The sequence below is a fragment of the Sus scrofa genome, chromosome 17 (assembly GCF_000003025.6).
Source record: "Sus scrofa isolate TJ Tabasco breed Duroc chromosome 17, Sscrofa11.1, whole genome shotgun sequence".
Taxonomy (NCBI): Eukaryota; Metazoa; Chordata; class Mammalia; order Artiodactyla; family Suidae; genus Sus; species Sus scrofa.
The window spans coordinates 5,045,924-5,067,637 of record NC_010459.5 but is presented as its reverse complement, the minus strand read 5'-3'; the positions used below and the strand labels follow the sequence as shown (position 1 = coordinate 5,067,637).

The 21,714-nt window shown below is 43.7% G+C and overlaps 1 protein-coding gene across 1 annotated transcript in view; it reads left to right on the top strand.

The window, feature by feature from the left end:
* The window catches only part of MTMR7 (myotubularin related protein 7), a 114,808-nt gene that overhangs the window by 54,730 nt on the left and 38,364 nt on the right, over positions 1-21,714 (top strand). Inside the window, 4 exon segments of the mRNA XM_003134197.6 lie at positions 5,313-5,423; positions 5,426-5,469; positions 11,012-11,140; positions 15,013-15,147. Of these exon segments, the coding sequence (XP_003134245.4) occupies positions 5,313-5,423; positions 5,426-5,469; positions 11,012-11,140; positions 15,013-15,147 (419 nt within the window).

Sequence of the window (21,714 nt, the reverse complement as noted above, 5' to 3'; positions counted from 1 at the left end):
CCCACTTTCTGAAGGGTTTTTATCAGAAATGGGTGTTGGATTTTGTCAAAGGCCTTTTCCGCGTCTATTGAGAGGATCACATGGTTTTTGTTCTTCAGTTTGTTAATGTGGTATATTACACTGTTGAATTTGCAGCTATTGAAGGGTAAATCCCACTTTATCATGATGTATAATCCTTTTAATGTATTGTTGGATGTGGTTTGCTAGTATTTTGTTGAGGATTTTTGCATTGATGTTCATCAGTGAAATTGGCGTGTAGTTTCCTTTTTTTGTGGTATCTTTGTCTGGTTTTGGCATCAGAGTGATGGTAGCCTCATAAAATGAGTTTTGGAGTGTCCCTTCCTCTGTGATTTTTTGAAATAGTTTCAGAAGGATAGGTGTTAACTCTCCTCTAAATGTTTGATATAATTTGCCTGTGAAGCCATCTGGTCCTGCACTTTTGTTTGCTGGAAGTTTTTTAATCCCAGTTTCAATTTCAGTTCTTGTGATTGGCCCATTCATCTTTTCTATTTCATCTTGGTTTAGTCTTGGAAGATTGTACTTTTCTAAGAATTTGTCCATTTCTTCTAGGTTTTCCATTTTATTGGCATATAGTTGCATATAGTAGTCCCTTATGGTCCTTTGTATTTCTGTGATGTCCCTTGTTACTTCTCCTTTTTCATTTCTAATTTTATTGATTTGAGTCCTCTCTCTTTTTTTCTTGATAAGTCTGGCTAGGGGTTTATCCATTTTGTTGATCTTTTCAAAGAACCGGCTTTTCATTTTATTGATCTTTTCGATGGTTTTCTTTGTTTCTATTTCATTGATTCCTGCTCTGATCTTTATGACTTCTTTCCTTCTACTAACATTAGGTCTTGTCTGTTCTTCTCTCTTGAGCTGCTTTAGATGTAAAGTTAGCTTGTTTATTTGAGCTTTTTCTTGTTTCGTGAGGTGGGCTTGTATTGCTATAAACTTTCCTCTTAGAACGGCTTTTGCTGCATCCCATAGGTTTTGGAGTGTCTTTTCTTTGTTGTCATTTGCTTCTAGGTATTTTTTAATTTCCTCTTTGATTTCTTCAGTGATCCATTAGTTGTTTAGTAACATGTTGTTGAGTCTCCATGTGTTTGTGTTTTTTGCAATTTTTTTCTTGTTGTTGATTTCCAGTCATATAGGTGTGTTGGAAAGATGCTTGATATGATTTCAATTTCTTAAAGTTACCGAGGTTAGATGTGTAGCCCAGGATGTGATCCATCTTAGAGAATGTTCCATGTGCACTTGAGAAGAATGTGTATTCTATTTTTTGGATGAAATGTCCTATAAATATCTATGAAGTCCATCTGGTTTAATGCTTCATTCAGGGCCTGTGTTTCCTTATTGATTTTCTGTCTGGTTGATGTGTCCATTGCTGTAAGTGGGGTGTTAAAGTCCACCACTATTATTGTGTTATTGTCGATTTGTCTTTTAAGGTTGTTAGCAGTTTCCTTATATATTGTGGTGAACCTATGTTGGGTGTGTAGATATTTAAAATTTTTATATCTTCTTCTTGGATTGATTTTTTGATCATTATGTAATGACCTTCTTTGTCCCTTAAAATATTCTTCATTTTAAAGTCTGTTTTGTCTGATATGAGTATTGCTACTCCAGCTTTCTTTTGATCCCCGTTGCAGGAAATATTTTCTTCCATCCTCTCACTTTCAATTTGTATGTGTCCCTAGAAGTGAAGTGGGTAAGAGTGGTCTTATTAATGTCTTATAAGTTATTTTTTAATTTATGTACTTTTTCTTTGCCTCTTCCCAATGACAAGGATGAGCCCATCCACAGAAAATGATCAATAGTCTTGGCATGGTTTTTTTCTTCTACCTTTAAACCTATTTGTAGGTGTTTAACAAAGGGAACTTAACTTCCATTTTGACCCCATCCTCCTTAGCTCTTTTTTCATGAGGGAACCAAGGCTTTCTCAGGAGATTCTTTTGGCGTCTTAGACAAATTGCATTTGCGGTTAACATTATGATATCAGAAGCCTGAGTCATGAAAATGGTACTTAGAGATGGAAAACATATGTGAATGTCAAGCCAGCCGTTCCCAGAACAGGCTGTCAGTTTTATATGCCGTTTGCTCAGTTTGCTAAGATGATGAGAAACTGTTTTTTTACTGGAAGTGTGTATGCTATGTGTGTGTGTGTGTGTGTGTGTGTGTGCACACGCACAAGCGCCTCTGTGTGTTTTCTTCTTTGTTGAATCGTCAGTGTGCTCAGTTTTCAGGTTTAGAAATGTGACATCAAGAGAGACTGAAATACAACCCAGCTTATCTCACTGAGAAATCCCAGTCTCCTGCTTCTTTTTTTATAAGAAAGAGTGATGTCTCATGCAAAAGTCTAATACTTAAAATATAGTCCTTATCATCTTTGTAGATGAGTCATTTCTATAGTCATCAAAAGAAGCTGACACTGAGCTTGACCTTCAGCTGCCTGTGTTACTGCAGCCTCTTGATGGTGGTGAGATGCTTGGTTGGGCCTCCAGACACATGTTTAGGAGTGCTGAATGCCATCAGAAGATTAAGGAATAAATGGCATGATCTAAGAGGACTGTGAGGAGAAGTCTATTGGAGAAAAAATAGGAGGGTTAGGGGGATGGAACGAGGACAGAAAATATACAGAATGGGCCCCTCTGGGGAGAAGGAGGAGGGGTCTGGTTGGAGGAGCAGTGAGTGTGGTGGTGAGAGCATGTGCTGTCCGGCCAGACTACCCATCTTCTAGCTCTGTGACCCTCGGGATGTTCCAAAGCCTCCCTTTGCCTCAGCTTTATCATCTTTGCAGCGAGGCCCACCTGTCGTGATGACATTGAGTTGGGTCATTAGAACAGAATCTGGAGTGAAACAAGGGTTCCCTGAGTATCAGCCACATTTATGTTCACCAGAAGTATGCTTAGACTGGCCCTGCCCCGTGGTCGGCCACTAGCCACATGGGCTGCCAAGGGCTTGAAATTCGGTGGTCCCATCTGGATGTGCTGATCAGTGTGAAATGCACACAGCATTTCAAAGACAATACAAAGCAAAATGTATAAAACATTAATGTTTCACAGTCTGTGTGCTGAAATGATCTTTTGGATCTGTTGGGCAAATCTATTGTTATAATTATTTTCACTGTTTCTTTTTACTGTTTTTGGTTTTGTTTTGTTTTTGCTTTTTAAGGGCCTCACCTGCAGCATATGGAAATTCCCAGGCTAGGGGTCAAATCAGAGCCTGCAGCTGCTGGTCAGTGCCACAGCCACATCAGGCCAGATCTAAGCTACAGCTGTGACCTACACCACAGCTTTCAACAATCCCGGATCCTTAACCCACTGAATGACGCCAGGGATTGAACCAACATCCTCATGGACACTATGTTGGGTTCTTAACCCCCGAGCCACAATGAGAACTCCTCTTTTTACTATTTTAATGTGGCTACAAGACACTTTAAATGACATGTGTGGCTTACATTATATTTCTGTTGGACATTGTTAGCCCAGTTGCCTCCCTCAGTGTGACAAGGCCAGAGCAGGAAAACCAGATGCTCAATCTTTTTTTTTTTTTTTTGTCTTTTTAGGTCTGCACCACAGCATATGCAGGTTCCCAGGCTAGGGGTTGAATCAGAGCCGTAGCTGCCAGCCTACACCACAGCCACAGCCCCGCCAAATCCGAGCCGTGTCTGCGACCTACACCACAGCTCATGGCAATGCCAGATACTTAACCCACTGAGTGAGGCCAGGGATCGAACCTGCATCCTCACGGATGTTAGTCGGATTCGTTTCTGCTGAGCCACGACAGGAACTCCAGAGGCTCGATCTTATAGGGAAGGGCTCTCGGGCCTGGCTTCATGAGCAGACAGGGCAATGCAGAAAGTCAGAGTTATCCTGGCAGAACTGAGAGAAGTCTGTCATCCTTCAGCTTGCCCCTCAGTATCAGGAACTCTGAATTGATATTTTTTACTGAATCCTATAGATAGATACTGTATGAGCAGTACAATTATGACATTTATGGAGTTGTTAAAAGTTCAAGTGTTTTCAGTACAAACATTTATATATTCCATGGCTTTTTCAACTGTTTTGTTATTTCTTTTTATAACACTGTAAGCAGCAAAACATGGCAATGGCCTGGCCTCTGTGTACCTCTGAGAGGCCGTCACAAATTCCAGCTTGACATGCATAAACAAATTGAGTTCTTGATGTCTAAGGAATTAATACATTCTTTTTTTAAAAAAAATTGAACTGTAGTTAATTTACAATATTATGTTAGTTTCAGGTGTACAGCAAGGTGGTTCAGCTATACACACACATACTTTTTTTTTTCCTTTTTTCTCTATCTTTTTAGGGTCACACCCTTTGCATATTGAAGATCCCAGGCTAGGGGTTCTGCAGCTGCCACCCTACGACGCAGCCACAGCCACTCGGGAATCCAGCTACGTCTGTGACCTGCACCACAGCTCACAGCAATACAGGATCCTTAACCCACTGAGTGAGGCTAAGGATCGAACCTGGGTCCTCATGGATACTAGTCGGGTTTGTCGCCACTGAGCCACAGTGGGAATTCCTATATATTCTTTTTGAGATTCTTTTCCATTATAGGTATTACAAGATACTGTTTATCAGTTCCTTATGCTATACATTGTGCTTGTTGTTTAATCCCTTTTATATATAGAGGTGTGTATCTGTTAACCCCATACACCTTATTTATCTTCCCCTCTTTCCCTTTGGTCTCCATAAGTTTGTTTTCTATGTCTGTGAGTCTGTTTCTGTTTTGTGAATAAGTTAATTTGTATTATTTTTTAGATTCCACATAAAAGTGATATAATATTTGTCTGACTTACTCACTTAGTATGAGAATCTCTAGGTCCTTCTGTGTTGTTGCAAATGGCATTATTTCATTCTTTCTTATGGTTGAGTAATAGTCCATTGTATATATGGACCATACCATCTTCATCCATTCTTCCGTCACTGGACACTTAAGTTACTTCCATGTCTTAGCTGTTGTAACTACATGTATGTTCTTCATCTTTTAAGCTCCATATTTTATGTGGTCTGAAGATATATTTGCTTTCAAAAGCAACTCAGAAAAGCACAGAATAGAGAAGGCCATGTTCCAAAAGGACAGAAGCTCTTGCAGAGTTGAGTTCGGTTGCCCGAGGTCTTCTTGTCTTTACTGGGAGGAAGTGGGTGGCCCCAGCACAGAGATGGGGTGCCCCGGAAGAGTCCAGGGGTGAGGAGTTAGGCTGGCCTCTCCAGCCCAGTCAGGATGCTTTGAGGGAGATTTTCTTTTGGCTTTGACCTAGCTTGACTTTTTTCTCCCTTTTCTTGCAGTGAAATATGAGGAGTTATACTGCTTTTCATTCAACCCCAAGCTGGATAGGGAAGAAAGGGAACAAGGCTGGATGCTCATCGATCTCAGTGAAGAATACAAGCGAATGGGCTCCTCGATAATTACTGGCAGCTCAGCGACGTGAACAGAGATTACAGAGTGAGTACGGAGGCATTTAGTGAAATGCAGATACTTAATCCAGATGAAAACATGATTTTCACATAGCTCAGCAAGACTCCTCTTTCATCTCCTTTAGTTTTGCTAGCTCTTTCTAGGTGCTAATATGTGGATTTCCAAGTGTCCTTCGGTCATGGTCAGCTCTGTTCCCTACCTGCGTGCAGCTGGAATCAGGAAGTTTGAACGAAGCAGCCTTAGAGAGCATCCCCTCTAATGGTGGAAGGACTGGAAACCTGGAGAGGCCCCAAAGCCACCCTCTCAGCCAGGCATTTCAGGGGAGAGCTGGCCAGCACCTCCCTCTCCCATCAAGTCTTTTTATAGCCCAGTGAGTGATGAGTGGGGATGTCACAGAGGCTCTGATGGCAGTTTGGCACCAGCCCGTTTCTGTACTCACTGAACTCTTGATTGGTACACAAGGTCACCAGGAGGCTTCCCCAGAGAAATGTGGGGAAACACGTCTGCAGTTACAAGGGAATGGGAGGCGGAGGGAAGCATGCATGGCCAAACTGATTCCATAGTCTCCTGATGGTGGACTCACAAATCACTGTTGCTTCTCCTATTAATTTTCATTTATTTATGTATTTATTTGCTTTTTAGAGCCCCTTCTGCAGCATATGGAGGTTCCTAGGCTAGGGCTCAAATCGGAGCTGCAGCTGCCAGCCTACGCCACAGCCACAGCAATGCAGGATCTGAGCTGTGTCTTCAACCAACCCCACAGCTCATGGCAATGCCAGATCCTTTACCCACTGAGCGAGGCCAGGGATCAAACCTGCATCCTCATGGATGCTAGTCGGGTTCGTAACACTGAGCCACAATGGGAACTCTGGTCTCCTGTTAATTTTTCAAGTGTTTTCAGTAATAAAAGTACAGTAAAAGCATTGCAGAGAATTTTCAAAAGAGAGAAAGAAGAAAAAACCTCCACCATCCCATTGCCCTAACATTCTTCTAGTAGGTTTTAAATGTTTTATTCAGTTTCTCTTTTCTCACCTGCACAGTTTAATAACTTTTTTCTTACATGGTAATGCATTTCATTCTTTATGGTTGGAAAATATAGAGAAAAAAGAACCGTTCAAATATATACAACAAAAATGGAATCATATTACAGATGCCTTGCATTTTACTTTTCTTCACATAGCATATTATGAATGTTTTCCTGTCAATAAATATATTTTATATCATTTTAAAACATGTAATATGACATAGTATGGCTATATCCTAGCTATCTAATCTCCTTTTAAGGAGATATTTATGTATTATTTTTAGGGTATCATTTAATCCTCAGAAGTTTTGATTTGTTAGTGTTTCCTATTTTGTGTCATGCTTTTAGCATATTGTTTTTTAAAAAAATCTTGTTATATTTGCTAACTTTTGTCCCAGTTTATGCTATACAATTTCCATAGTTACATTTTTACTAATTATGGTCATTTATAGTTTTATTATAAATCTTATTATCTAATAGGTCAGGTCCTTCTGTGTCCTTCTCCTGAATATCTTGAATTTAGAGATTATTGGGGATAGAATGGCCACTTTCATGATACTGGATTTTCTTTGTAATTGCACTTATGTCAAACAATCACAATCTTATACTGTGAGTAGACATTTGGGTTCTTTTTGTCTCAATCATTATAAGTATCTGGCTAATGTAATAGTTTGTTCCCATGCTAAGGCCAACCTTTGCAGCGAATTTTTAGCCTTGAAATGAAGGAAAATCCAAGCTTATTAAAGAAAATCCAGTTTATTTAAAAACACTCTAACATTTAAAAAAAATATGATGCACCCTTGGGTGAGGAAGAAAATGGGGCTAAGTCACATCGTATGGAATAATATTTTCTTGGAAACAGCGGTTCTGCCTCTTTTTGATGAGGTTTCTTCTAGACTTAAGCACCACAAACATGACTCACATTTAGTCACTTATGTCCTGCATTAGAGAGACTGCAAAACAGGAGTTACTCAGCATTTTTTCCAAAATTAACACACAGCAATCCAAAACTAACAATCAACAAATTGTGTTGAGACCAAAGAGGTGAAAACCCAGGGGATTTTCTGATTTTACACATGTCATTGAAATAAGGAGAAAGGTGGTAAATCATTTATTTATTTATTTATTTATTTTAACAATACATGCATATGAAATAAAGAGAGAAAGGTGGTAAACCCTCATTTATTACCCGTTTAGAAATGCAATAGAAGTTGGTTCTTTCAAGATATTTCTAACTAATAGCCCATTGGGAAGGTTATTTCATCATCTATTACTTTTGCTTTTAACCTCATGAGAAAAACGTCTACTTTTTCCTCCCGTATTTTATAAGAGTTCTTTCTTTCTTTTCACAAGTTCTCTGAGGTAAGTGGAGCTGGTGCTGTCCTCTGATGGAGAGGGAGCTGTTGCCCGTGGTGGAAGTAGTGGCCCACACAGAGCCAGAAACTTAGCTGCCAGAACCAGTGCTGGCCTTTTCTGTCCCTGCGGTCCTGGGCAGGCTAATTTTCATCATCATCTCTGTCATCGTTCGTCTTAAAAAGGCCAAGCGAGACATGTCAGTATTCTCGGCAGGCTAATTTATTTAGTGGAGAACAAAGAAAGTCACTCCTTATTAGTTTTTAATAAAACATGCAGAATGGTTTTAATTTAACCCACTTCTGTTGGCTAAGACAGAGTGAATGTAAAGCAAATTTGAAATTCAAGTATTTCCCACTTTTCTGAACTTCTCATATTCTCTCTGAATTTTCTTACGTAATTTTCTGCACCAGACAGAATTTTGGGAGGCTCATTGAGTGGTCTCAGAATCCACACTGCACGAGCTTGTTGCAAAACCAATAGCCACCAGTGCTCCCCAGGATCATTCTATTTCCACTGGGAAGGGCTGTCCACTTTCATGAAAGTGGGACGAATTTACTTTTGTCCAGTTTGGTTAAGAAGTGACATCTTGAACCTGAATTAGCTGGCACCCCAAGTCTATTTTCTGAAGGCATTTTAATTTCTCTTAGAGTTTCCCACGTAGAACTCGCCAACGCCTCATATTTAAGCACTGATTCTGGGGTCTCTGGGGACCCAAGAGTTCCTGCGCTTATGATGTTCTGCTCCTAGCTGGGTGGTCAGGCGTCAGGTGCAGCCTGACTGCTGACCACGGGCTTGGGTCGTTGAACTCTTGGCCCTGGGACGTGCCAGCCCCACAGGCCCACCTTTTCCTACTCTGCAGAGAGGGAGAGCCCTGTGACCCCAGAGGGCAGGAGGTCTTCCCTGCTGTCCTCAAGAAGAGCAGGGACCCTGAGCGGACCAACCTCATTTAGGTCTCGGGTAGGTTGGAGCCGCAAGCGTGGAGGAGAGTGGTCTCTGGTGTTGCCATTCTGTTATCGTTCCCTTATCAGTAGTGGTGCACGTGGGGCTGTGACCTGAGCCAAGCCGGCTCAGGCCTGGGGAGGCCATAAATGGACCCGGGGGGAGCTCCAGCACTTCCTGCTCACCTCTGTGCTATTCCCAAAAGCCAAGGCCCCACGTGATAAACATCTAGGAATCTCATCCATGACTTTATTATTCTTATTTTGCATAATCATAAATAACTTGGCAGTTCGTTAGTGCTGTCATCACGAAGTAAGTAGGGAATGCCCAACTTACTGAAAACCTACTGATTTCCTTTTTCAAACTGTAATTTTAGGAAAATGTCCTAAGGCTGGTGCAGTGACTACATGTCTCTTGAACTCAGACGCGCAGGTGTGGTCTGTGTAGTAAGGGTCTAACTGACTGACTTCACAGAGGTCCGGACGCCAGATTTGCAGGGGAAGGAAGGGGAGTGTCTGTGGCATTCGTTCCAGGAAACAGGTTCCAAGTGGCTTGGGTCATCTGTTCTTGGTCCCGGGATTTTCCTCCAGAGTCTTGGTGCCAGAGCCCACATTGACAGCTTTGGTGATCTTTGCCGAAATGACTTTGGGAGATGCTGAAATCACACTTAGGGTCTGAGAATGTCACTTCTGTGGCCCTTCTGTCTCCTGCTGTGTGGTTCAGCAGTCTGGGAACTGGTGAAGGCAGGAGGGCAGGCGAGGGAGGGTGTCATCACAGAACAATTGATGTGAGCTTCGCAGTGGGTTTTCATTCTCTTCACCCCCATTGTTTGGAGTGGTTGGGACGGCAGGGCTGTGAGCGGACATGCAGAGGCAGCATTTCCCCTGTGCTGCACCTGCGTGAGGATCCTCTTAGATGCTCCAGAAGGTGCTTAACTTCTAGGAAATAAAGTTCTGGAACTGCCATCTAAATGGTCCTCATGTTGCAAAAAGATGGATTGGCTACCATTGAAGCAAAATGTGTGTCCAGCAACAGGTCAACTGCTATTTCTGTTGTCACCACTCCCATTTCTGTCAGACTTAATGGTTTAGGAAGAGTTTTGTCATGGGTGTTACCTGATCTGATCCTTATATCAGCCCCATGGAACATCATTTCTGTTCTGTATCAGTTTTTAAGAGTAGCACGTGCTCCGTGGTTTGACTTCCAAGGGTAGTGAAGTTGGCAAATCAGAGCCATGTTTTAAACCACTATTTCTGACACAATCCAGAGATTGTTCCAAGGCACCAGGGCTTCCACTGTGGGAATTGTTCCTAGAGGTGCACGAAATGCGTGAATCACTTCTTACCACTTATAAAGTTGGCACATAAGAAACCAGAAGCCAGAGTTCCTACTGTGGCTCAGTGGTAACAAACCCGACTAGTATCCACGAGAATGAAAGTTCGATCTCTGGCCTTGCTCAGTGGATTAAGGATCCAGTGTTGCCGTGAGCTGTGGTGTAGGTCACAGATGCAGCTCGGATCCTGCGTTGCTGTGGCTGTATCATAGGGTGGCAGCTGCATCTCTGATTCAGCCCGTAGCCTGGGAACTTACATGTGCTGCTGTGCCCTCCCCCACCTCCCAACAAAAAAAAGAAAAATAAGAAACCAGAAGCTGTTATAATTGTAGTAATGGGTGGAATGTTGGGAGCTCACGTGAGAGGAATTATGTTGACCCGTAGAGTGGGTGAGCTTTGGGAGGATGGAGGGAGGGGTCTGAGAGGGCATGGGCTCCACCTGCCGCTCAGATGGGAGTACATGTAGGGTGTACCAAGGATAGGAGGGTGCCCTAAGAAGGTCACCACGGATGCTGGCATTTTAGGACGTTGTCGGCTAGTCTCAGGCCATCTTTCAGCCAAAGCAGACAGCTAAAGTTTTCCCAGCTGCCAGGAGGCAGAATTTCAATTTGTCCCTTTTGGATGAAAGAAATGCTTGTTTGTCACTATCTTGCCTCCCACGAAGAGCCCTTGGAGAGAAGGGCCGTGCACGAGGGCAGGATGTGAAAGAGTGTCTTGCTTTGCTTCCCCATGTTTTCATAGAACCAGCATTTCATTTCTCTGAAGTGGCTTTTAGTTTCCTCAAAATAGCGTCTCTGTAACTTGGATAAGAAAACTTAAATATGCAGCCTATAAGCTCAGTGACATGGAATTTCTGGTGGCAGTGTGCGAAAGCATGACTGGATTGCCTAAAACCCCCACTGTGTTTTCCACGACAGGTTTGTGATTCTTACCCTACCGAACTGTATGTTCCCAAGTCAGCCACGGCACACATCATAGTGGGGAGTTCCAAATTCCGGAGCAGACGGCGGTTTCCTGCCCTTTCTTACTACTATAGAGATAACCACGTAAGTCTCAAGGCATGCTTTTGTTTCATGCTTTGCTTTTCTTATTTTATTATAAACAGGCATTTTCCAGGGGCCTTCTGCTGTGCCTGTGGGCTTGAATGCTTTCTGAAGTGTGTGTGACACGACAGAATACCACTGTGCTCAAACCTAACGTCATGTAGAAGTTGAGTTGCCATGTTTGACACTAAAGGAGTGGAATGGAGTCAGAACACACGTAGACTTTTTTTTTTTTTTTTGCCTTTTTTTGGGGCCACACCTGCAGCATGTAGAGGTTTCCAGGCTAAGGATCGAATCAGAGCTACAGCTGCCAGCCTACATCACAGCCACAGCAACACTAGATCTGAGTCGCATCTTTGATCTACACCACAGCTCATGGCAGCGCCAGATCCTTAACCCACTGGTCGAGGCCAGGGATCGAACCTTCCTCCTCATGGATGCTAGTCAGATTCATTTCCACTGAGCTATGATGGGAACTCCATAACACACCAGCCTTTTTAACTGATCACCTTGGGAGGCTCTGCGTTGGAGAACCTTTGGACTGCCCAGTTTAGAAAAGTCCCCCAAAGCCCCGGCACATTCTTTTTTTTAAAGGCATTTTTAAAAAAATATCATCAGCTTAAAAAATAGTTCCTTGGGTTACATAGGTTTACAATTTGTCTGCAATTAAAAGAGACCCTATGTAACAATGGCATCAACAGAATAGAACTTTATTTTCTCTCTGCTTTAGAAGTCATTTGACTTCACCCAGGCAAAAAAAGTTTGTTTTTCAGGTTAGATAATATAGCCTCATTTGGCATTGAATCCAAAATTTTGAATCAGGAAATATTTTGCCTGCATTCCATTCTTGGCTTCTCCAGTTACTAGCTATGTGACGTTAGGCAAGTTACTTTACCTCTCTGTGCTTGATGGTCTCCTCTGTCATAAAATGGAGCAAATGATAAATCTTACTGTATGTCTTAATTGGGAAGATTAAATAAAAAACACAGAGTTCTTATAATAGTGCCCACCACATAGTAAGCATTCAAAAAATACTGGCTATTTTAATTACTAGTAGCCCTTTACATGAGGCTCTCATGCCAGTTTACTGTTGAGGTGTTTGACCTCCGCTCTCAAGTGGCTGACATCTGTAAGAGATGCTGCCAGGCAGTGGGGAGGTCCTTTCCACAGTCTGACTATCTGGGGTGTGGGTAGGGTAGGCAAGAGCACTGGAGACTACTGACCCTCTCTGCAAAGTGGGCAGCTCTGCTGATAGTCACAGAGTCAGTGATGCAGTCTGTTTGGAGCCTGTCTATAGATTATTAAGAACATGTAATTACTAAAATATTAAATGCAGTCTGTTTAATCTATACTGTTTGATTGATCAATTACATTTCATAGTGTATATGAAACTCTGTTCTGACCTAATCCTCCCCTTAAAACTGCTCTCAGACTGAAGGTGATTAGTAATGGTTTGTCTCATTAGGAAATGAAACAAACTGGTCTCGTTTCCTAATTGGAGACCCACCACTTGAGTGAGTTTAGGTGTGCTGTGTGCTTTCTCAGACAAATCTCACCACTTAAATATGTTCTCTTCTGGGAGTTCCCGTTGTGGCTCAGGAGGTTAAGAATCTGACTAGTATCCATGAGGATGCGGGTTTGATCCCTGGCCTCACTCAGTGGGTTAAGGATCTGGCATTGTGATGGCTGTGGTATAGGCCAGCAGCTGCAACTCTAATTTGCCCCCTAGCCTGGGAACTTCCACATCCCGTGGGTGCAGCCGTAAAAAGCAAAAAATAAAAAACATTCTCTTCCTCACCTAGCTTTCTGAAGGAATCTAAGAAATGGCCTGGCGATAGCTGTCCTTAATTAGTATTTCTTTAGCCCAGATAAAGGCAGTCAGCATTTTTCTCTGCTCCTGTCAGAGCAGGTGGCTGACCCAACCCCTCTAAAGGCCAGAAGTCACAAGAAGCCCAGATGAAGCACAGTGAGAGCCATCTGTGACGATTTGCTTTCTGTCTGTCGAGTGCTGCTTGCCTTTTGCCCCAAACCCTGCTCTAGTCCCGGCCATCACTGCACCTTGCTCTGCCCTCCCTCTCTGGCTGGCCTCCTATCCGTGGTCACATCTCCATGCTGCTGCTGGACTTTTGCTGCCAACAACTCAAGAATTCAACAAGCCTCGAGCCACTCGGTTGTTTCTTGGCTTTGCTTCCCACTCCCTGGGCACCACCCTCCTGAACTCTGGCTGCAGTCCCAGAGTCCTTGAGCCCCTCTAATTGCCCCTCTCTGTTACGGAATGTACTGGAACCATCAGACAGTTGCTGGGTTACGGGTCTGCAGTTCTCAGTCCTGCCAGCAGGTTCTTAGCTGGAGGATCACGTAGTTAGTGGGAAACACGTCCCCCTTCTCCAGCGAGGAGCACCAATGCTCACCTTTTCCTAGAGAAACCCAAACCCTGGCTATGTTGTCCTGGGATGGGCTTGCAGGACACTTAAGCTGTGCTTGGACTCGGAGCTGGGGTGGCTTCCAGGATAGAGCCCTGCAGTGCAGGTGCTCTGAACAGGCTGGGTCATGACTATTCCAGGAGGGGTTTCCCTGCCTGGCCCGCCCGGATCCGGTGTAGTCTTTGAAAGAGTCATTTCCACATTGTATTGGTGATCTGACTTCAATTCAAATATTAAAATCTAAACCCAAATGCTCTATCAGAGTTCATAGAACCATTTGCAGAAGGAATCTGATAGTACATGGCCCTGGGCTCATACATTCTTTGGCTTCTATAAGGTAGCACCACATTGTGACAGGTGTGTTTTGCCCAATAAAAGTGATGGTTTTGATACTTTGAAAAGCTGAGGGGGAAAAAAAATCTAAATCCATAAAAAGAACTTTGCACAAAAAGTTTTACAGTTACTAAGTTGTAGCCATACTCACTTTTAAGAACTCAGGAAATATGTAAGCTGTTGTGTTTATTGTCTGACAACACAGTATACTCCGTGTGAATTGCAGAATAGAGGAAATTGCAGGATAGGATGCAGACTGATTCCCAGGAAACCCCTTGCTTCTAAGGTACTTAGTTCCGCCCAGGCCTGTGCCTGCTGTCCAGCTGCCTGGGTTTCATCACAGTGAAGACTTACCCTTTTAGGATTAGAACTGGTTTTGGATATTTGTGATGTTTCTAAGTGAACTAGTAAAAAAACATGATGGAAAGCACTAAAGTAACTTTTATAATTTTTATAAATTTTAGGAAAATATTTACTGTATCCTTTGGCGGGAAGAGGAAACAGTACTGGTAAAAGGAAAGTAGGACATTTAAATGATTTTCCATTTCATTGTTCGGATCCTACCTAGACATCCTCACACATTCCTCATTTCTTTTTTTTTTTTTTTTTTTTTTGGTCTTTTTTGCTATTTTTTGGGGCCACTCCCGTGGCATATGGAGGTTCCCAGGCTAGGGGTCTAATCAGAGCTGTAGCCACTGGCCTACGCCAGAGCCACAGCAACGCGGGATCCGAGCCGCGTCTGCAACCTACACCACAGCTCACGGCAACGCCGGATCGTTAACCCACTGAGCAAGGACAGGGACCGAACCCGCAACCCATGGTTCCTAGTCGGATTCGTTAACCACTGCGCCACGACGGGGACTCCCTCCTCATTTCTTAAATAGAGAAACTTTGTGCACTGCTTGCCCAGGTAGTGGTTTCTTGAATTAAAAAAGAAACCAACCTGGATTTCCAGAAGGCGTTGATACTTTTCCAAGCTGGTGTGGGGCATAAGCGAATGTGGGAGGGTGGCCCTTTTTCTGGGGGGCGGGGGATGTTCCGAGGGTCTCGGGATGGTGGGGGATGGGGGGGTTGTGGTTGCACAGGCTGCCCAACCCCGCTGTGCTGCTCTCCCCGCAGGCCTCCATCTGTCGCAGCAGCCAGCCCCTGTCCGGCTTCAGTGCCCGGTGCCTGGAGGACGAGCAAATGCTCCAGGCCATCAGGAAGGCCAATCCAGGAAGCGACTTCATTTACGTCGTGGACACTCGGCCTAAAGTAAGTGTCACCACGCTGACGACGCATATCTTCGCAGCACTGGATCAGGAACTAGGAAGTGAGGGGAAGCCGAGCGACCAAGGGACCGCCCCATCTGCTCAGGGAGCCCCACCCACGGAGGGGCTGTTTCCCTTGCCAAAGGGTGGGCGCCTCCCAGGGCCTGAGCTCCCGAAGGGCCAGGCATGAGCGGGACTTCCGATATTTGTCCTGCTCCTAGCAGTGTGCTGGGGTCAGAGTGCACACGACAAAAGCATGGCTTAATGTTGGAGATTATTTCTGATGATTTTTTGATTTGATGCGTGAAAGAACCTTTTTCTTCTCTGACAATATGAAATTTGCTGTGAAATTCCCACAGCTTGATTTTTGTAAGAGCTATTGCAGATTCAGCTTGTAGTGATGTTTACCTATGACTTGGAAAGATTTACAAAATGTCATGTTAAGTAAAGAAAAAGTCACAAATTAATATGTATACTGTTGAAGTTACAGAAGAAAACAAAACTATAGGTGTGTAAAAATTTCTATTAGACTAGAAAAAGATCTGGAAGCATAAAAACTAACCTCTTAAAATTCCATAGCGAAGGGGAGTTTGGGGGAGGGTAGAGACTTTTGTACTTAGCTCTTATTTGAAAATATTATTTTGCAATTATGCATGTGTTCTATCTTCATTTTATAATTTAATAAAACAACCCATAGGAAATAATAGATCTAGTCATCAATAGGTAGCTGAAGTCCATATTACACTTACCTACCACTCAACTTTATATGTTTTTGACACTAGTCAGGGTTAGGTCCAGTATAAATTCCAGTTTCATTCCTTAGACCCATGTCTTTGTAAACCAGCCCACAAATGGAGTCCTCAGAAATACAAGCCACTGTATACATAGAAACAAAATCACCTATAAAGGCATAGAATATATAGGACAAAATGAGGTGAGCCACACAGGAAGTCTGGAATATATAGGACAAAATGAGATGACAGAGAGTAATGGTCTTTATTCAACGTATTTGGCATTAGGATCTTGTGCCAGTTATGAAGCTGTATTAGGACCTGTGACTGATGAAAGAGAGGGGCATGTTCTTTCTCCATGTGGGTGTCTGTGAAGCAGCAAGAGTGAGCTATGGAAAATATAGATAATGTAATCTCGTTGATGTAATAATAATTTAATTATGTTATAAAAGTTATATACTCTGTATTAAAGAAAATTTGAGGGTATGCATATTAAACGGTTAACAGCGGTTTTTCCTATAGGTTGAGAGGAGGATTTTAAGCAACCTTTGTTTTATAAATTATACTGCGAAACATTTTTTATTCCTAAAAAAGTTTGAAAGAACACAGGATTTCAAAATGTTAAACATAAGTGTTACCACATGACCCAGTAATTCCATTCCTGCATCAGGAGAAATGAGAACATGTGTCTGCACAGAAACTTGTGCGTGACTATTTATTCATCGTAATAGTAGCCCACAAATAGAAACAGCCAATGTCCATCAGCTGAGAATGGGTTAGTAAAATGTGTTATATCCATTCCCTGGAGTATTTTTTGGCCATTACTACTAAGTGAATGAGGTAGTGATAGGTGTTACCATGTGGGTGAACCTTGAAAGTGTTGTGCCAATGAAAGAAGTCAGTCTCAGAGGACCGCAGGTTGTACGATTCCATTTATATGAACTGTCCAGAGCAGACAATTCCATAGAGACAGAAGGCAGGTTGGTGGTTGCCTAGGGACAGGGGAATGGGAGGAAATGGGAGGTGACAGCTGATGGGTGGAGGGTTTCTTTTAGGGTGATTAAAATGTTTTAATAAAAATAGATTGTGGTGGTGGTTGTGCAGCTCTAGGAATATACCAAACACCATTGAACTGTGCACTTTAAATGGATGAATTGGGAGTTCCCGTCGTGGCGCAGTGGTTAACGAATCCGACTAGGAACCATGAGGTTGCGGGTTCGGTCCCTGCCCTTGCTCAGTGGGTTAACGATCCGGCGTTGCCGTGAGCTGTGGTGTAGGTTGCAGACGCAGCTGGGATCCCGCGTTGCTGTGGCTCTGGAGTAGGCCGGTGGCTATAGCTCCGATTAGACCCCTAGCCTGGGAACCTCCATATGCCGAGGGAGTGGCCCAAGAAATAGCAAAAAGACAAAAAATAAAAATAAATGGATGAATTGTTTGGCATGTGCATTTGGTGTCAATGAAGCTATTGGAAAAAAAAAAAAAAGAACATAAGGGCATAAGAAACATTAGAACAGAAAGGAGGAAATAGGATTAACGGCCCAAGTCACTTCAGAGTATGCACTGATGTTGGGGTAGGTAATTACGGATGTGGTAATAGTGCAGACCCGTGGCTGCTGTGAGCAATCATAGAAACTGGATGCTCTCCATGGTGTAGCTGTTCTGACCCTGGCAGTTTCCCTGCTCCTCTGAGTCCCAGTTCATCAAATATTGTGATTCATGGTCTCGATCACTGAGTTTGATGTCTTCCTGGTGTTAGATAAGCCCTTACAGCACTGACCAAAGAACAGTCTGAGCTGACAAGAGGGCAGCTACGGGGTGGCCGTGGGTGAGGCAGCGAAGATGGATCACTCCAGGATGCCAGGCAGCAGAGTAGGCGTGGAACCCAGGGACTGACATGTGACAGCTGGTTCCCATTCTCGTAGGTCATAGGGAAGAGACTCCCATCCTTTTAGATAAATTCTCAAAGTACAGCGACAGGTAAGGGCTTTGGAGTGGGAAAATCAGAGCTTCTCAGCTGGAAGACTTTCACTCGAAAGATGCCAGAAGATCCCTGACTTTTTACTGCTCTCTCTTGATGGGTGCTTTTCTCACCTTGACTGTTTCCCTCCTCTTCATCATACCTTTTGTGTCAGGACAGTGGATCTGCTCTGAATTTTCTAACAGTCAAAAAGGACTGAATGAGTGCCTGCATCTCAGACACATATGCAGAAGGCAAACTAGGAAAGGGAAGAAGAGACGGGGGCTTTAGTGAATTGGAATGCCCTTCTTTAATCCCATTTTACCAGATTTAAATAAAGGCGAACAGATTCGCCTGCTGATGTAAGAGCCAACAATCCAAGTGTGTAGTGCGTTCTGTAAAGCTTCTGGGCAGTGTGGCAGCTGTTGAGCCAGGCATAGTCCAGATTTAAAATAAATTAATCCAAAGGATTCGATTGGAAGGGTGTATTTAGCACTAAGTGTGTTTGCTCTCAGTGATAAGAAGTTTGATGCTGATCCATTAAAGAAAATTGGTGTCTCATATATGTTGCGTCCTCTTCCTGTTCACCCAGGTGCACACCTTCACAGGAACTTTAAACTGTTTGCTCAGAGCTTTCATTCTTTTAAAGATCACGTCTGTTGATTTTTGTTCCTCTGTAGCCAGGAGACCAGGTGGGTCTGTGTTTGCTGTGGGCAGTGGGCAGCAAACGGGGCCCTGGCCAGGTTTGCCCACAGGTTTAATGCAAAGAGAAAGGTTAGAAATCATTCTTGTCCTTGGAGCGAGGCTCATCCTGTCCAGGTGAAAGATTCTGAATTGCTTGTTGACATTAAAATTTCAGGAGGCAGTGAGGTCCTCAGCTTGAACTGGGTATCCATTTAAAAAAAAAAATGCCACACCCCTGAGGTCAAATGCTCCCACTAGGATTTGGTACATTAAGAAGCTATGAGATGCTGTGGTGTGGACACCATCTTTGCGGAATTGTTAAAATGAGATCCCGGTCTTTTTATCTCAGCTTCATTCAGGACTTTATCATTACTTCGTTCTAGGAGTTTACTGAGCTTCTTCCTTCAATTCTTCTACCACTCCTGCAAATTAGGAGCTGTTCTTTCCTTTGTATGGATGAAATCTGAGGTTTAGAGAGGTTAAATCATTCGCCCAAGGTCACACAGTTGAGGTCAGAGCGCAGATTCAGATCTAGGCTTATCCAAGCTGAGCCCACACTTCTGTTAGATTGTGGTGCTGTCCATTGACCACGGTCTCCAGGGGAGCCTCCTGTCCACTCTCGGGCTCAGGGAGGTTGCCCCTCTGTGCACATTCCCAGGGAGGCTGGAAAGTCAGAGTGGAAGGACAAACTGCAGACTTATAGAAGATCAGACACTCAGCCTTCTGTGCTGGCTCCTCCTCCAGAGATAACTTTATTTTGATGGCCTCTGATTTCACCTCAGAAGTGCTCCTTTTGCTGTGCAACAGTATGTCTCATTGAAAGTTTTTCTGCTTCTCTGGAATCCATAGCCAGGTGGTTTCCACTCACCGAATCCTCTGAGGGGATGTTTAGGAGAATCAGCTATAAAGATTGGAGTGCAAGACACAAGAGAAGCGAGGATGTGACTTGCTCGTGTGTGTCACAGACTTGCTGGTGGCCGCCACGGCATTGAGCTGGGGAAATGAAGAGGCAGCGGGGTTTAGTGCAGTGGGCCCTCTGCTTTACCTCTCTAGCAGGACAAGGATGGGATGACCTGTAGGTCAGGAGGACACTGAGAAAGGAAGTTACACGTGAGCCGTCTAGCTGGTGTCCTCTTCCCCCTGGAGGTCCCAGCTGCTTGTGACTGTGGGTTACCCGCTGGGGAGGGAAGCCGAGGCCTTGGGACAGGCCCACGCCAAGGTAGGTCTCCCATGTGTGCCTCGTGAACTGTGTACCTCCTCCCCAACCCACCCAAGGATTGGACACACCCTAGCTGCTGTGCGCACCCTCGGATTTGGACACTTAGGCTAGAGAGGCAGTGATGCTTTGTGTTAACCAAAAGGCGGTGATGGCTGATGGAGAGAATGACAGTCTTGTCCAGCTTCACAAAGAGATGTTTCTGTCCTCCCCCCTCCCCAATATCCAGATAGAACCTAGAGAAAAAGGAAAAAGAGAAAGTACCAGAGCAGACCCTTCACCAGTCCAAACAGCCTATAATGATGCAAAGAGATACTTCTGCATCATACATGAGGCTGGGATTTTAACTGGAGTTAACGGTGACTTCCTGACTGTGATCAGAAAGCTATTCGTTCTTCCTTCGGGGAGGAAAGGAGGATTTTGATTAGCACAGTTGTAGACAGCAGTCGCAAGAAATAAAATCACCTCTTCTTTTCACGTTTATGTCACAAGTTAAATTCTTCCTTTCATCAGATGCAGATGGAGAGAAGAGGACTGTTAAGTGACACCCTAGGCGAGGGTGTGGCCTGGTCCTCCTGCCAAGATCAACTGCAGTTCCCACTTTCCAGCCACGTCAGATCAGTTCTGTCATTGAGGGACAGGATGTACTCTGCTGAAAGTGGAGACTCCGAGACTAGGAGAGGCACTGGACTGACCTTTAACTTGATATGAAGTTCATCGTTGACTGAGTTTCCGTGGTTTTAATATATTTGATTGATGATTTAAAATTGGAAGGGGAAAAAATTATAAAAAAAAGAAAAAAATATTATTAACAATTACATTTTCTCAAAATAAAATAAAATAAAATTGGAAGGGGAAAAATTTTCTTTCTGTTTTTTAACATTCTTGGCCTGTTCACCTCTTGATTTCACTCTGTTCCTCAGGCGTTTATTTGGTGGGTCAGCCTTTCGGTAAATCTTCCTTGGGGGCCAGTTCTGTGGCAGCTGGAGGCCTAGGCTTGTGGTCATCAGTGGTCTCCACAGGCTTGCTGTGGCGACCAGGTGCTCTGCTCCGTTCCGGTGGATCTTCTCTGTCATGGATACAAAAGTCTCAAGTGTTTCAATTGAGTCTGCTCGGCAGCCTTCAGTGGCTCTTAACTGTCACAGATGAAGGCAGCACTTCTTGACTCTGGCTTGTTCACAGAGGAGCCTGATCATTTCCAGCCTCCCCTCTTGCTGCTGCCGCCACACTTGAACCTTCCTCGGTGTCAGCCCTGGTCGGCTTGCCGATTCCCACCTGCTCCTTGATTTGGTCCCCACCTGTTTCCTCCTCATCACTTCATCTGGGATGCCCTCCGCCTTTCTCCCCATCCTTCCTTCCTTCTCAAGTCTCCCTTCTATCATGAAATGATACCCCTGATGCCCCCACGGGGCTGCTCCAGGTTCTAACTCCTGCCTCTGCCTCCAGCAGACACTTGGCTCCTCCCAGTCCTGGCGGCTCTTGTCTCTGCTGTTACTTGGTGTCATGTGCTTGTGTTTCTATACTTGATGATCAGCTTGTGGCTTCAGAGAAGCTTCTTTTTCCCACATTTTTATTCTGTGCAGTGCCTGGCATGCAGTAGGTATTGGTTAAGTGTTTGTTGAGAAACAAGAGAGTTTTTCTGTTTGATGTATGAGCTTTTCTTTGCACCCAGAGATGTAGAGAGGATCACGCAATAGCCTTGGGTTAGAAAACAGGGCATGTTTTCCATTTCCACTTTTCAGTCGTCTGTTGTGTTCCTTAAGCATAGATTGAAATTGGACTGCAGTTACCTCCATTGTTTTATCTATTTGAGCATTTTTTTAAAAATTAAAGTTTGTATTTTGGGATTGTTTTAGATTCACATGCAGTTGTAGGAAATATTACAGAGATACCATGTCTCTTTTGCCCACTTTCCCCCAATGGTAATGTCTTGCAAAAACTGGTGCAATAATGCAACCAGGATATTGACATCACACAATCCTC